A 16758-nucleotide genomic window follows, 5' to 3' on the forward strand; every position below is an offset into this window, starting at 1 on the left:
ACTGGTCTAGCCTGTGCATGCATAAGGTAACGTTGATTTTTGGTATATTCCTTTAATAATTCACAATGTCTCACTTACATTACTAGAGTAAAGCAAATTAATTAGGTTAATTGTCTGAATCCTCCCGATAAATATAATAAAACATATTAAAAGTAGTCTTACATGCATGAATTAGATCAATGTTTTTTGACACTGAAAACATCATGATCATGTGTAATAAACCATAATTCATCATGATGTACTCACCTTAGTTAATTTTTTAATTAAGGTGTTGTTCATCCATGAAGTCATGAAGGAAAGACTTTGAATTCCTTTTAGTTCCTGATGATTCATATTATAATTATATTAGATATTATTGCATGTAGTAATGCATTAGTCATGCATTAATTAATGCATGAATTCATGATAATTCATGTACCCTTCACGCAAAGTGTTACCCATGTTTTTGTGTTTTAAGATAATTTTTTTTGCATGTTTTTATTTTTATTATGTGCCATTTAAATTAGTTTTAAACCTATTATTTTATAAATATTTTATATATGTCCTGTTTGTGTTCTTTCAGAGAAACACGTTTCACTTTAAGGCCTTGAATTAAATGTTATTTTTATTTGACATTTGAAAAATAGAAATGTCACATTCTCTATCTATTGTTTTTAAATCAAAATAATACAATTGAATAAAATGGGAAACACTTTATAACATGTTACGGATGTATTTGTCACAGACACGCCAGGTTCCCACGTCACTGACACTCCACGTGCACTCTCCCCAGAATACTGATTACACGCACCTGCACTTCATCAGCACCTCATCACTCACAGCATAAAACACACGCTCACACACACACAAGTGTCCGGTCTCGTTTGCACAAGGTACTAACCTGCTCTGCTTACCTTAAGGACTCCCTCGAAGTGTGTTAATTCATTCTCCAGCGAATTCCAAGACTCCAGCGATCTCCAGTGTCCAGCGTGTGTGTGTTCTGTGTTCTACATCGTCCCCTCCTGAGCCTACCAAGTCAATCCCTACATCACCCAAGAGCCTGATCACCGTCACCTCACTTCATTCTGCCACAGTCATTCTCTACTGGTGCCCATTCAATAAACTCAGTTAACCATCTCTTGTCTCCGTCAGTCTGTACCTTAACAGAAGACCGGACCAAGACCGCGGGCACCAGTATTAGCCACCCGGATCCCTTCCAAGAGCTGGTGGATGCCGTACGCCGTGAACTCACCACCACTTCACCACCACCGGCACCGGCAAGCACTTCCGCATCCACTAGCGTCACTTCGAGAACGCCCTTCTCTGGATCGGCGGAGGACTGCAACGGATTCCTTCTGCTCACAGTGCTCACTGGTCTTGGAGATGCAACCGCACCTTTATCCATCGGATCGCGCCCGCGTTGCGTTCATCATCTCCCAACTGAGCGGTAAGGCTCTACGCTGGGCGGAAACTTGTACTCGCAAGGTAATGCCATTGTACAATCATTGTCAAGTTTCCTCTCCCATTTCAAAGTTGTTTTCGGAAAGTCTGCCTGGGACGCTTCCGTGGGTGAGAAGTTATATCATCTTAAACAGAATAATATGTCCGTAAATGAGTATGCTTTACAGTTCAGAACCCTGGCCGCCGCCAGCGGATGGAACGAACAGGCGCTTCTCACCACCTATCGCCAAGGTCTGGATCCACGCGTGCGGTTGCATCTCGCTGCATACGAGGATACCATCGGCTTAGAACGCTTCATCCAACTGTCCATCCGCTTCGCCACTCGTATGCAGGCGTGTCTGGAAGAACACCAGGACCAGTTCCCGAGTCTGCCGTCCCTCTGCCGTCTCTGAGCCCATGCAAGTGGAGAATGCGAGATTGACCCCTGCGGAACGGAGGAGACGGCTCGGACAGGGGCTATGCCTGTATTGTGCGGCTTCCGATCACTTCATCTCCAAATGTCCCACGCGTCCACCTCGTCCTTTGGTGAGTGTGATCTACCCTTCATCGTACAGAAGTCAACCGTTAACCACCACTGTGAACCTCATTACTGTCGATGTTTCCTTATCAGTCTATGCCTCCATCGACTCCGGTTCCGTGGGGAACTTCATATCTGGTGCCCTCTGCCGTCAGCTCCGTCTCCCGACGACTTGCACTTCTTCCACCTACCAAATCGAATCAGTAACGGGTAAACCCCTTAGTCGGCGGAAGGTCGAACTCCTCACCGGGCCCCTGCAGCTCCAGACCGGCATACTCCACACAGAGGAAATACTTCTACTGGTTCTGGAGGATTCCACCACTGACGTGATCCTAGGGCGCCCCTGGCTGGAGCAGCATAACCCCATCATCTCCTGGAAGTCCGGTGAAGTCCTAAAGTGGGGCGATCAATGCTTCTCCAGCTGTCTGTCTGCACTGCCTGTCCCTCCTGTGTTATCTTCTAGGAAGATTCCTGTATGTGCTACCTCCATCGAGAGCCCCATCGATCAAAGTTCAGTCAAGTTTTCTTCCTGTTACGCCCCCTTTAGCGACGTGTTCTGCCCTCACCGGGCTTCCAAGCTGCCTCCTCATCGGCCATGGGACTGTGCCATCGATCTGCTTCCGGGTAAGCCAGTGCCCAAGGGGAAGATCTATCCCCTATCCCTTCCGAAGGAGAAAGCCATGAAAGAGTACATCCGGGAGGCACTCGACCAGGGCTACATCAGACCATCGACGTCCCCTGCTGCCTCAAGTTTCTTCTTCGTCTACAGAGCACTTAATAAAATCAAGGTCAAGTTCCGTTATCCCCTTCCTCTTGTCCCAACAGCGCTGGAACATCTCCAAGGTGCTTCTATGTTCACCAAGTTGGACTTCCGCAGCGCATATAACCTCATCCGGATACGTGAGGGGTATGAGTGGAAGACAGCATTCGTGACACCTACTGGCCACTATGAGTACCTCGTCATGCCCTATGGACTCACCTCTGTATTCCAGGACTTCATACACGAGGTGCTCCGGGAGTTCCTCTATAAGACGGTCTTGGTGTATATTGACGACATCCTCATCTACTCCCGGAGCCTGGCCGAACATCGCCACCACGTTGCGGAGGTCCTGAAATGCCTGAGGGAATTCCAGCTCTTCCTCAAGGCTGAAAAGTGTTCCTTTCACAAGCCCTCAGTGCAGTTCCTTGGATATAACATCGACCGCAGTGGCATCCGGATGGACGAGGGGAAGGTGGAAGCCATCAGATCCTGGTCACTCCCTTCCACCATCAAAGAACTCCAATGTTTTCTGGGCGTTGCAAATTTCTACCGCCGCTTCATCAAGAATTACAGTATCATCTCCGGTCCACTCACACATCTCCTGCGATGCAAGCCCAAATCTCTGTCCTGGACTCCAGCGGCCACACAAGCCTTCGAAGATCTGAAAGAAGCCTTCTGCACCGCTCCCCTCCTGGTACACCCGGATCCCGACCTCCCTTTCGTTGTGGAAGTGGACGCCTCCACCACCGGAGCGGGAGTGGTCCTGTCCCAGCAGCAGGGGACGCCCAGCCGCCTCCATCCATGTGCCTTCTTCTCCCGGAAGTTCAACCTGGCGGAGGTAAATTACGACATCGGCAACCGGGAGCTCCTCGTCATCAAACTCGCCTTAGAAGAGTGGAGGCATTGGTTGGAGGGAGCTAAGAACCCATTTCTCGACCTAACTGACCATAAAAACCTTGAATATCTAAGGGATGCCAAGAGACTCAACCCTCGCCAGGCCCGATGGGCACTCTTTTTTACGAGGTTCAACTTCCAGATCTCCTACTGTCCTGGGTCCATGAATATAAAGGCTGATGCCCTCTCCCACCTACATGCCCCTGAGGGACCCCCTGAGAAACCAGAACCAGTTCTTCCAGAGAAAGTCTTCGTGAGCCCCATCTTCTGGTCGAAAGAGACCCTTCCCTTCTCCAATGCCTCCGCCGCCGCTCCGCCGGGTTGCCCCCCAGACCATCAGTGCATCCCACGGGCACCGCACACACCTCTGATTCACTCGGCACATTCGTCACTGGGCACTGGCCACCCAGGGATCAATGAAACCCTCTCGCTGCTACGAGACCACTTCTGGTGGCCCAACATGGCAGCTGACGTCAGAAGGTACGTGAGAGGGTGCCTCGTCTGGATACCATCCTCAGACGAACGGGCAGATAGAACGGAAGATCCAGGAGATCGGAAGATTCCTCAGTACCTTCTGTCACAGCCAACAGAACTCCTGGAACCAGTTTCTAGGATGGGCCGAGTACGCACAAAACTCCCTGCGCCAACCCACCACCGGACTCATGCCCTTCCAGTGCGTGCAGGAATACCAACCCCCCTTGTTCCCATGGTCGGGTGAACCATCGGACATCCCAGCGGTTGACTACTGGTTCCGGGAGAGCGAGAGGGTCTGGGACTCCGCACACCACCAACTTCAGCGAGCTCTCCGCAGGCGTAAGATGGCAGCCGACCTTCGCCAAGCCTCCACTCCCACCTTCTAGCCGGGACAAAAGGTGTGGCTGTCTATGCGGGACATTCGCTTACGCCTGCCGTGCAAGAAGCTCAGTCCCAGGTTCATTGGTCCCTATAAGATTGTGAAGCAGATCAATTCTGTCACGTACCAGCTCCAGCTCCCCCCCGAGTTCTGCATCCACCCCACGTTTCACGTCTCACTCCTGAAGCCTCACTACCCCTCTGTCTCTCCCTCCACAGAGCCTGGCGTTGACGAGGAGACCCCCCTCCCACTCACCGTAGAAGAAGGAGCCACCTATGCGGTGAAGGACATCTTGGACTCCCGACGTCGTGGTGGAATCCTCGAGTATTTAGTGGACTGGGAGGGGTACGGCCCTGAAGAATGCTCATGGGTACCTAGCAATGACATCCTTGACCCCACTCTACTTGACACTTTCCATGCCGCTCATCCAGATAGACCAGCACCTCGAGGCCGAGGTCGTCCACCACGGCGTCGGGGTCCTCGGCCCTCAGGAGCGGTGGAGGGGGGGTAATGTCACAGACATGCCAGGCTCACACGTCACTGACAACCCACGTGCACACTCCCAAGAATACTGATTACATGCACCTACACTTCATCAGCACCTCAACACTCACAGCATAAAACACACGCTCACACACAAGTGTCCGGTCTCGTTTGCAAAAGGTACTAACCTGCTCTGCTTACCTTAAGGACTCCCTCGAAGTGTGTTAATTCATTCTCCAGCGAATTCCAAGACTCCAGCGATCTCCAGTGTCCAGCGTGAGTGTGTGTTCTGTGTTCTCTATCGTCCCCTCCTGAGCCTACCAAGTCCATCCCTACATCACCCAAGAGCCCGATCACCGTCACCTCACTTCACTCTGTCACAGTCATTCTCTACTGGTGCCCATTCAATAAACTCAGTTAACCATCTCTTGTCTCCGTCAGTCTGTACCGTAACAGAATTAGGCCTATATTTTGTAAATAATAATAAAAAGTTGTAGTATTGTTGAAGTAACAATAAACTACAGTGTTTGTGTCCATTAACATTAAATCTTATTGGATATTTTCTGTCAGTATTATTTGTAACAACATGAATGTGAACAAAATAATACCATGAATAATACTAATATACAGTGCCCTCCACAATTACTGGCACCCCTGTTTAAGATGTGGTCGTGGACTTCTAAAAATTCTGCTTTTTTTAAACAACATAGAACCCAAATGTAAAAAAAAGAAAAATCCAACCTTTCATGAGTACATTACTTTGGTGTTAAAAAAAAAAAAAAAAAAAATTTAGGAAATGTTGCCGTTGCTTTGCTGGGGTCAGACGATTGTTATCCACTTGCATGGGTTCGGATAATGGTTCTGGAGGGCTGACGGATTCTGGTCGACGGAGGGACTGAAAGATCATCAACTGGCCCTGGTGCTCTTCGAGACACGACTGCATACGAGTGGCGAAGCGGATGGATAACTGGATGAAGCATTCGAGCCCGATGGTATCCTCGTATGTAGCGAGATGCAACCGCACACAAGGGATCCAAACCCTGACGATAGGTGGTCAACAGCGACTGCTCGTTCCATCCGCTAGCAGCGGCCAGGGTCCGAAACTGCAGGGCATACTCATGTATTGACATATTTTGTTTCAAATGACACAACTTCTCACCAATTGACAGGCAGGTCTTCCGAACACATCCTTGAAGTGGGCCACGAAGCTGGACTTGGACTGTAAGATCGGGTAATTCTTACGTTTCTGCCCAGCGTAAGGCCTTGCCATTCAATTGAGAGACAATGAACGCTACCTGAGATCAATCGTCTGGGTAGAGTTGCGGTTGCATTTCCAGGACTAGTGATCACTGCAGAAGGAATATATTGCTTATCGTCGCGTGAGTAAACATCAGTAAACGACACGATCACGTGCTTCGTCATTCAAATGCACTAACGGTTAGTCCATTGTTGTTACACTAGTCTGACGTGCAAAACCGTTTTGCTTGCTACTGCTAAGGTTTAGTCGCATACAATAGTCCATAAACCGAATCATGTCCTCATAAACTTCGAGTAAAGACACACAAATGTTGACAGGCCACTAAATACAGTACATACCACAGAGACGGACGTCCTGCTGTTGCTGTGTCTCCTGTTCAATTTATTTCAGCCTCCGAATTTGATTCTAGATCATATCTATTAGCTGAGATCGATAGCAAGGGTTTCTCCACGCTTGAGGACGTCATCGCTTTGCGCATTTGTCATTCTTTTGCTCCGCCCACAGGATACGCCTCCAGGCGCTCTGTTTTTTTTCCGTAAAGACTCGGTACAGCCCATATTTCTTTTATAAATATAATAAAACTAAAGACTTTTCGGAGATATGAAGGATGCAATACTGTTCTATAGGTACTCAAGATTGACATAAGATTGACTGAAACTGAGTGATCATCGGCCGGTGGATGGACTCGACACTGCTGATCGCTTCTGGGGATTTACTTCACACAAACCAATCATTTGGCCTCGGGACACTTGGAATATTAGTACTTTTTGAATAAATTGTTCCTGCAGTCATATCTGCCTGTTTTTTATTTTTATATAAAACACAAACGGGTAGGTTTAAGGAAGGGATTGGTTATGTGACAAATAGGAGTTAAATGCGTACAGTAATTAAATGAATTACCCATTTACACATTTCTATTGCAACTGGTGAGGAATAGCAGAATTTAATTTTCACATTTAACGTTACATTTGTTGTAGAAACCAATGGACGCATTTGTAACGGGTGAGAAATATCTACAAATGATGTGTAAATCATTTACAAGTGATGAATAGTCTACACTTTAGATTAGGGGACACTAAAAGCATGTAAATGCCTTGTATACTTGTACAGATCATTTTTAACGGGTTAGAAAGATCTGTGAATGATGTGTAAAACATTTACAAGTGATGTATAGTCTACACTTTAGATTGGGGGATGCATAAAGCATTGTAAATGCTTTGTATATTTGTACAGATCATTTGTAATGGGTGATAAAGATTTGTAAATGATTTATTCATGCGTTTACAACATCATCTCTAACAGGTGATGAACATTGTGTAGTGTGTACTTTAAGGTAAATGCTGACTGGTGAGGGTATAGACAGCTGTCTTCTCTGACACGTGCACCTGATGCTTCACTGGACGGTAAAAGCAGTTCACATTATCACTAGACCTCACAGAACACAAGTCTGACCCACTGAGTGAAAGGATTTAACCTAACGCACTGCAATCCCCTGACTTTAAGTCATCCTAAAATGTTTATTAATTTGACAACTAGTAATTTATCATTCTTTAAAATATAAATGCATACATTTATAAATGCCTTTTGTGGGTTTTAACAGACCAGCTTAAAAATGTAATGATGCATCAATAAATTATATATTCATTATCTACTAATGGTTTGATCATAATTTGTTCATGATTAACAATTGTTTATTGAGATAATGGTACACTGACATTTCAGTGATTAATAATTTTTAACTAGTTACTTAATAACCATTTCCTAAGGATCTGTTTGATTATTTTATGATATGCTATTTTTTAAAGATAAAAGACCACAGATTTGCAAAATGTTAGCATATTATACTCATAATCTGCTTAGCATATCATAATCATTTATGAATGTATAATCATGATTTGTAATGATTAGTTTATCATTATCTAATAACTTGTAAATATAACTGAATCTACAAAATATACAAAAAAAGCAACAATTTAGTAACATTTATGAAATGCATTGTCATGTTTTGTAAATCATCAGTTCATCATTAACTAATCAATTGTAAATTACTTATAACTGAATCTACTAAATATATGTAAAATAATTAACAAATCACTCATTAATCATTTATGAATCCATAGTTATGTTTCATAAATCATTAGTTAATCATTTACTAATCACTTGTAAATGACTTGTAACTGAATTTACAAAACATTCATAAAATGTTAGCATATCGCTTAATAATTATTTATGAATATTTTGTAAATGATTAGATCATCATTAATTAACCACTTATAAATGACTTACAACTGAACATTATTATAAAGTGTTACCAAGAAAGGGAATATATGGATAGTGCAACTATGACTGTTTAAGCCCCGGCCTCACTTCTGGGATGGTGTTCTGAAACTGGTGTGCTGCGGGGCTGTAGCTGGATACTATTGCAGAAATCATTAAATGTGCATGTGCTACCTAAGCACATTTGCAAAAAATCTGGCGCTTCGCATATAGTACACATGTACTATTCTTACGAAAAAATCCACATCTCGTACACTGACAGTAAAAAGTGAAGTATACTTTGGGCTTTAATGTGTTTCATTTATCTTGGTTGAATGGAATCAGTTAAAACATCTGAGGCTGACTCACGTCCTTGTAGCCGAAGACAATGGTCCCGTTACCATAGAGAACAGTCTGAAAGGTGAAAGCTCCTTCAGTCTCTCGATCCTTTAGCCTCACGTTGTCCCATTGTACCACAAATATGTCACCTGGGGCATCAAAGTCAGGTTAGTTCCCTTTCCGAGGGAACTCCCACTGCATCATAAAACGACTCTTTGGGGAACGCCCACAGCATGACGCGCCTGAAGCATGACTGAAACTAAGACCAATCCTGATTGGTGCTACGTCATGATGTAGTAATTGACGGCATACCCGGAAGTATAAATGTCTGTGTGTGTCTCTATGTGTGTGAACTGTTTGGGAGCACAGCACGCTCAGTCAGCTCTCGAGGGAGCTGACTGTGAGCACTGTGAAGCACTCCCCATCAGAGTGCTGCGCTCCCGCCTGGCCGTGTTTGACGAGGCCATCCAGGCTCGCGCTCGGCGCGGTTCAGGTCCTGCGTCCGCAGAGGCGGCACATTCCCAATCATCATCAGACAGTTCTAATGCCCTTCCTCCCCATGCAGAAGCCCACGATGCAGCTTCTTCTGCACAAGGAGAAGGTCTGACGTCTGAGCTGTCTGCATCTGAGGATGTGCTCAGCATCAAGGCGGGTGACGTTGTGGCTCACTCGTCCCCTCACCTGCCAGCTTATGTGGAGCTAATTGAGGTTGTGACTCGTGCGGTGGCCAGATTAAACATTAGCTGGCCATCAGAAAGGCAAGAAGCGACAGAAGCTAAAAGTAAACTGGATGAGCGCTACCTGCAGCACAGAGCACAACCTCAGCATCGGGGTTTGCCATTTTTTCCGGACTTACACAACGAGTTGGCAGGGCATATATGGCGGCAGGTCGGGCTGGTGCATGTCTGCATACCATGGCTATATTGCAGGTATACCATACCGACCTGTTAAAAAACTTGGATGAAGGCGAGGGACCCACATCTGAGGATGTGGCTGAGCTCCGCAGAGCGACAGATTTGTCTCTCCGGGTCACCAAGGAGACAGCTCATGCTGTGGGCCACTCTATGTCAGCTATGGTGGCCACAGAGAGTTATTTATGGCTAAATCTGTCAGGCAACAAGGAGAAGGCGAAGGTTTTCCTCCTTGATGCTCCTCTTTCGCCTTCTGGCCTGTTTGGTGACGCTGTCAATATGGTCGCCGACAGGTATCAGGAGGCGAAGAGGCAATCTGCAGCGTTCCAGCAGTTTATCCCTCGCCGCTCCAAGTCGAGCTCCTCATACCGGCAGGTACAGAAGGAGAGCATCGCCTCTAGAGCGTTCGCACCCCAAAGCGGGCTCAGCAGAAGGGCGACATGAGGGCTGTCCTTCAGGCTAAGAAGGCTTTGGGAAAGAGGTCCTACCATGGCTAGGACCTCTTTCCCAAAGCCTTCTTAGCCTGAAGGACAGCTGTCTGCTCCGGGGAAAAGTGGCTGAGGCCGTTTTCTCTGCGGAGCCCTCTGGAAATCGATGTGAAAATCCTGCAGTCAATGATGCTTCGGGCCACATCAGTTTCCAGCGTACACGCGCTACCTCGTCCGCCCCAAGGGGTTCTGAGCAGGCAGCGATAGCGTGCACACACCGTAAATCGTACACAACCTCTCCCTGCCGGGCAGCCGCTTCAGGAGCTGGACCCGAGAGGCTGATTCCCTTGGTAGATTTTTTTCTGGGCGGGGCAGCGCCTGTTGAATGTGTTGCTATGGGTCCTGTGCACTATAGAAAAGGGGTACAGACTGCAGTTCGGCCACAGCCCACCAAGATTCAGTGGGGTGGGGTCTGGACTGCAGAGGTCCCGGAGAGGGCTCGGGTTATGGAGCAGGAAGTACACTCCCTGCTGGTAAAGGAGGCCATAGAACGGGTTCTTCCACCAGAAATGGGAGTCAGGGTTCTACAACCGATACTTTTTAGTTCCCAAAAAGGATGGAGGTCTGCGTCCGATTTTAGATCTGATGTATTTAAACCGGTCTCTGAGGAGGTTCAGGTTCAAGATGCTAACAATACCTATTATCGTGAATCAAATTCGTCCAAGGACTGGTTTGTCACGGTAGATCTGAAAGACTCATCCTTCCACATTTCTATCAGTCCTTCTCACAGGAAGTTCCTGAGGTTCGCTTTCGGGGGCGAAGCATTCCAATATCGGGTTCTTCCATTCGGCATAGCTCTCTCACCTCGCACATTCACCAAGTGCATGGATGCAGTTTTCGCTCCACTGAGACTCCAACCTCACTGTAAAGCAGTTTCAAAAACTGCTGGGGCTCATGGAAGCTGCGTCCAACGTAATACCTTTTGGCCTGCTGTACAGTAGACCCCTGCAGTGGTGGCTGAAAGCCAAAGGGTTTTCCCTGAAGGGGAATCCATTCCGTATGATCAGGGTTATGCGCAGATGCCTTCGTTCCCTATAAATTTGGAAGAAACCTTGGTTTCTGTCCCAAGGGCCAGTGTTGGGAGCATCATGTTGCCGGAAATCTGTTTCAACAGATGCCTCCCTCACTGGTTGGGGCGCGGTTATGGACGGCCGCTTTGCCCAGGGTCTGTGGCACGACCATCATCTTTCATGGCATATAAATTGCCTGGAGATGTTGGCTATGTTCAGGGCTCTGAGGAGCTTCCTGACAGATCTCAGGGGTTATCACGTTCTGGTGCGCTCTGAAAATATGTCAGTGGTCGTGTAACCCTCAGGTGGTCGCGTAACCCTGAACCATCAGGGGGGTATGAGGTCTCGCCCTCTGTGCAGATTGGCACATCAGATCCTCCTATGGTCCCAGGGGAAACTATCGTCTTTCAGAGTGATGTACATTCCCGGGGACCAGAATCAAGGATCAGACATCCTGTCAAGGCAGGGGCTGAGGCCCGGGGAATAGAGACTTGACCCAGAAGTGGTGAGGTCTATATGCGAGAGGTTCGGCCCAGTGGAAGTGAATCTGTTCGTGTCTTGAGAGACGTCCCACTGCCCACTGTGGTTTTCCCTCACGCATCCAGCCCCACTGGGGTTGGATGCCATGGTACAGATGTGGCAGAGGCTGCATCTGTATGCATTTCCCCCAAAAGGTCTGCTCCCGGGAGTTCTGGAGAGGGTCCGGCAGGATGGATCAGTCTACTCCTAGTAGCCCCTTACTCGCTGGCCCGAGCATGGTTCTCAGACATCATAGCACTGCTGGCAGGTCCTCCATGGCAGATCCCTTTGAGGAGGGACCTGCTGTCTCAGGCAGGGGGCACAATATTTCACCCCCAGCCAGAGCTGTGGAAGCTTTGGGTCTGGCCCCTGAGATGGCTCAGTACTTAGAGGCTGGCATGTTGGCAGATGTAGTGGAGACCATACTCAGTTCCAGGGCTCCTTCCATGAGAAGGTTGTACGGCTTAAAGTGGAATGTATTTTCCACTTAGTGCAGGGAGCATGAGGTGGACTTCAGTGCTGGAGTTCCTCCAAGATTTTTTTTTACTGCGGGGCTTACCGCATCCACACTTAAGGTGTACATGGCTGCCAATACAGTATCCACGCTCCTGTAAGTGATGGGCCTCTAGGGAGGTACCCTTTGGTCGTACGTTTCCTCTCTGACACCTGGAGGATGAGGCCTCCGACTCACCCCAGAGTTCCAACTTGGGATCTGGCGGTGGTGCTTGAAGGGCTGGCTGAGGCCCCCTTAGAACCACTGGAGTCGGCGACAGATTGAGTTCTGTTGTTTAAAGTGGCGCTGTTCCTTGCGATCACCTCGCTTAAGAGGGTGGGGGACATCCAGGCCTGGGCTATAATGCCGACTTGCCTGGAGTTTGCCCCCAGCAGGGTTTAGGCCATCTTGCATCCTAGGCCATGCTATGTGCGTAAGGTGCCATCTAATTTGGCACGGCCTATGGTCCTGCAGGCATTTCATCCTCCACCTCATGTGTCGGCTGAAGAGGGGAGACTTCATCTGCTCTGCCCAGTCAGAGCACTGCAAATTTATCTGCGGAAGTCTTCGCGGTGGAGAACCAACTGTTAGTGTGTTTCGGGTCTCCTAAAAGGGGTCTGCCCACGACCAAGCAGACGGTCAGTAACTGGATTGTCCAGACGATTGCCTTGGCCTATCAGGTGCGCTGCTTGCCTTCACCTTTGGCTTTGAGGGAGCATTCCACTGGGGTTATGGCCTCTTCTCGGGCCCTTCAAATGGGGGTCCCGCTTCAGGAGATCTGTGAGGCAGCCGGCTGGGCTACCCCACACACTTTTGTTAGGTTCTATAGTCTGCATCTCCCTGCGACGCCAGGCGCTAGGGTGCTCTCGTCCTAAGTGTGCCTGGGTTCCAACTTCACACTAGGGCAGGCATGGGTCATTGTGGCATAGTGGGTACTCGTTCCCCAAAGAGTTGTTTTACGAACCAGTGGGAGTTCTCTCGGAAAGGGAACGTCTCGGGTTATGACTATAACCCTTGTTCCCTGAGAGGGAACGAGAAACTGCGTCGTAAAACGACTCTATGGGAAACGCCCACAGCGTGACCTTGCCACGCCTTGCCAGCGTCACCTTGCCACGCCTCTCCATGCCTGGGAGCGTTTTGCTTCATCGCGGAAAAGCTAGAGCTGTTGTGATGATCCCTTTATACTTCCAGGTATGCCTTCACTTACTAAATGCTTTTGACACATGACGTAGCACCAATCAGGGTTGGTCTTAGTTTCATTCATGCTTCAGGCTCGTCACACTGTGGGCGTTCCCCATAGAGTCGTTTTACGACGCAGTTTCTCGTTCCCTCTCAGGGAACAAGGGTTATAGTCATAACCCGAGACGATCTCCACTGTACACTGTCTGCAATTTTCTAATACAGATTAAACTATGTGTTTCACTAATGATAAGAAATCGCACACACTGTACTTGTTTTTAACATTTAATCAGACAGCATTGGGATATATATTTCTTTATATACATTTTTAAAGTATCTTATGCTCACCAAGGCTACACTTATTTGAAATGATATAAAACAGTAAATTGTAAATCAAAACATTGTAAATCAAATGTTATTACACTTTGAAATTATAAATTGGGTATATTTTAAAATTAATTTAATTGAAGTATCAATTCCTGTGATGTGTAGCTTTTTAAGAAATTGTAAAAAAATAAAATAAAAAAAGGCAAAAAAAAGTAAAAAATAAAATAATATAAAAAATAGCAGAACCCCCCCACAGACAGAGATGTCTCTAGCTGTCAAGATTCCTCAGTGCCTGCGATTACCCACAGAGGGCATTCCATCCTGGACTGTCACTCCATCAATGACTACATTACCCAAAATACTCTCTACATTTAATTTTTGGGTGAACTAACCCTTTAATTGTCATAGGGTGACTATGATCAGTGGGGGAGGAACACATGCTGGGAATGGGTTTTCCTTGGGGAATGTTTTTAATGTAACAACCATAGACTGTAAAAAAAATATGGACGTACTCTCCGTAACGTCATCCATAGGATTCCGATAAGCCGTTCTGAAGCGTTGCCATCTTGCGAGGGTGTCATTGCGTGTCACTCGCGGATAACAGAAAATGAGCAGAGAGGCGGGATGTGGGCGGAGCTTAGGAGACGCAATGACTATAGACGCTGGATAAATGGCTATCCACCTGTCACTCAAAGTGACCACGCCCTTAATTAGCAGAACTTTAAGGCCCCCCTGTGCGCTTTACCTGACGTTTCAGGGTTAGGCCCAGCAGCTGTGCACGGACTGGGACTGAAAATAATTTAGACTGACAAAATAATAAAAATGACATTCTTCTTCTTTTAAATAATAATAATAATAATAATAATAATAATAATAATAATAATAATAATAATAATTATTAATGTGAATGAATGGTACTCCACATCATATCATCATCACTATCGTACACCCCAATAGCCTACATGTGCCATGATACGAAATTAAATGCTAATTGTTTCAAAATCCTTGTTCTGTAAAACAATGCATTGTGATAATTTATCATCCAAACTGCTATTTAAACTGCTGGAGTGCGCTTCTCAACCCCCACACTATTACTCATAATTTAGGTTTTGTTTTTGTGGGTGCCTTTAATTCCACTCTTTAAACTGCCAAATAAACAATTTCGCTTTTTCCCACTTCCCTGGCGATCGGCTCAATCTCCATGTGGGAGAAGTTTCGCTTCTTTGCCGTCTTCCGTGTATCCATGGCTTAAATAGAGGGCGTGGGGGGAGGGAGGCGGAGACTTGAATATATAGGGACATGTTATTCTAATGACGATCGGTTTCAGCCACAGCATTTATCAAGGGCAAGTATAGAGTACACCTAGATTGCAGAGGTACGCACAGCTTCATAAATCAGGCGGTGAGAGGAGTGTAAGCATAATCTTACCAACATGTACGCCCGTTTCTACACCAGACTGATAAATGAGGGCCAATATGATTCACTTTTTTTTTAGTTGCTCAAATCAAAATATTCAAACTAAGATTATAGTTCTGCTAAATTCTGTGTATTTATTTTAGTTTTCTAAACTCTATTAATGCTCAATATCAAAAGAAAGTGTGTGAGATTCTTTCCATCGAGATTATCTCCAGCCCTAATTAAACACACCGAAAGCAGCTGATCATGGTCATTACAATCAATGAAACCTTTAGGCAGGTGTGTTGAGCTAAACAGGCAGATAAATAAACACCTCTGAGCTATGACCATAAACCATTACATACATCTCAGGTCATTTTCTGTGAAACTACATAGCATTCAAAAAAGAAATTAAACTTGAAGAATAAAAGAGCTTAGGTTTTCAACAAAACATTATTTAAAGGGGATAGTTCTACCTGGAATGAAAATGTCATATTTACTCACCCTCAAGTTTTTCCAAACCTGTACGAGTGTTTTTCTTCTGCTGAACAAAAAAGAAGATATTTGAATTAATGTTAGTAACCATTGATTTCTATAGTAGGAAAAAAATACTATGGATTTCAATGGCTGCCAACTGTCTGGTTATCAAATATCTTTTTTTGTATTCAGCACAAGAAAGACACTAATAAAGGTTGAGGGTGAGTTAATGATGATCATTTTTTTTATTTTGGAGTGAACTATCCCTTTAAAGCTGCAGATTCACCTTATGTCGACCAAAATCTCTTTAAGTATCACAGAATAGTAGCCTGACAAGCCAGACCCACATCAAGGGGTTCTTCCCAATTCTTATTTGTGCATCCTCGTTTCCTTTCCTAGCTCCCTTTCCTCGCTCCTTAGCTCCACCCCTTCAGGACGCGAGGGAAAGGCGCGAAGAAAAGACGCAAGGGCGGAGGAATTGAATCAAGTGAATTGATATATCCTCGCTCTCTTTAACGTCACTTCAAAGTGGCGTCAGTTAATGATGACTGCACCGCTGGATTTAGTCGGGATTCTTGAACATTAGAGATAACTATTTATATTGTAAGCTTCAGCCTCCACAAAATACCACATTTGTATATATTTAATCAATATTACCAGTTATTATTAACAACAAATTCCAGTTAACTGCTTTTTCATTGTATAATATTAGTTTCTATTTGTTTCTTTCATTTTCTTGTGCTTTGATATAATTCTGGAACTGTCAGGTGTTATTTGACAAACACTTGTGTCTTGTACATGTAAACATAATAATAATGATGAATAAGCTGTGGCATGATGTGAAGGGGGGGGGGGGATTAATGCTTGCGTCATGTTTAGTCGATAAAAGTCGAAGAAGTGTATCCTCACTCATGAATCCTCAGGAAGCCTCCTCGCTCCTCCATCCTCGCCTCATCACGGTGCAATTAGAGAATTGAGATCTCCTACAAGATGGCTGAGCTCCATCGGTTTCCGGGTCATAGGATGGAGGACGGAGGTGTGAGCAAACGAGGAAGGATATTGAGAAGCACCCAATATGTTTGGTCTGGAAACTCACAATTGACAGGGCTCAATCCGAGGGGAGGATAAACGGTTGTCTTTCAAACTCCCTCTGCACGCG

At 46.0% G+C, this 16758-nt stretch overlaps 1 protein-coding gene across 2 annotated transcripts in view; it reads right to left on the bottom strand.

The window, feature by feature from the left end:
• plxdc1 (plexin domain containing 1) overlaps positions 1–16758 on the bottom strand; it is a 355103-nt gene that overhangs the window by 70353 nt on the left and 267992 nt on the right. For both annotated transcript variants that reach the window (XM_067429432.1, XM_067429431.1), the window contains one exon: positions 8831–8949. In XM_067429432.1, the coding sequence (XP_067285533.1) occupies positions 8831–8949 (119 nt within the window). The remainder of the gene's footprint in view (positions 1–8830; positions 8950–16758) is intronic.

The sequence above is a fragment of the Pseudorasbora parva genome, chromosome 21 (assembly GCF_024679245.1).
Source record: "Pseudorasbora parva isolate DD20220531a chromosome 21, ASM2467924v1, whole genome shotgun sequence".
NCBI lineage: Eukaryota > Metazoa > Chordata > Actinopteri > Cypriniformes > Gobionidae > Pseudorasbora > Pseudorasbora parva.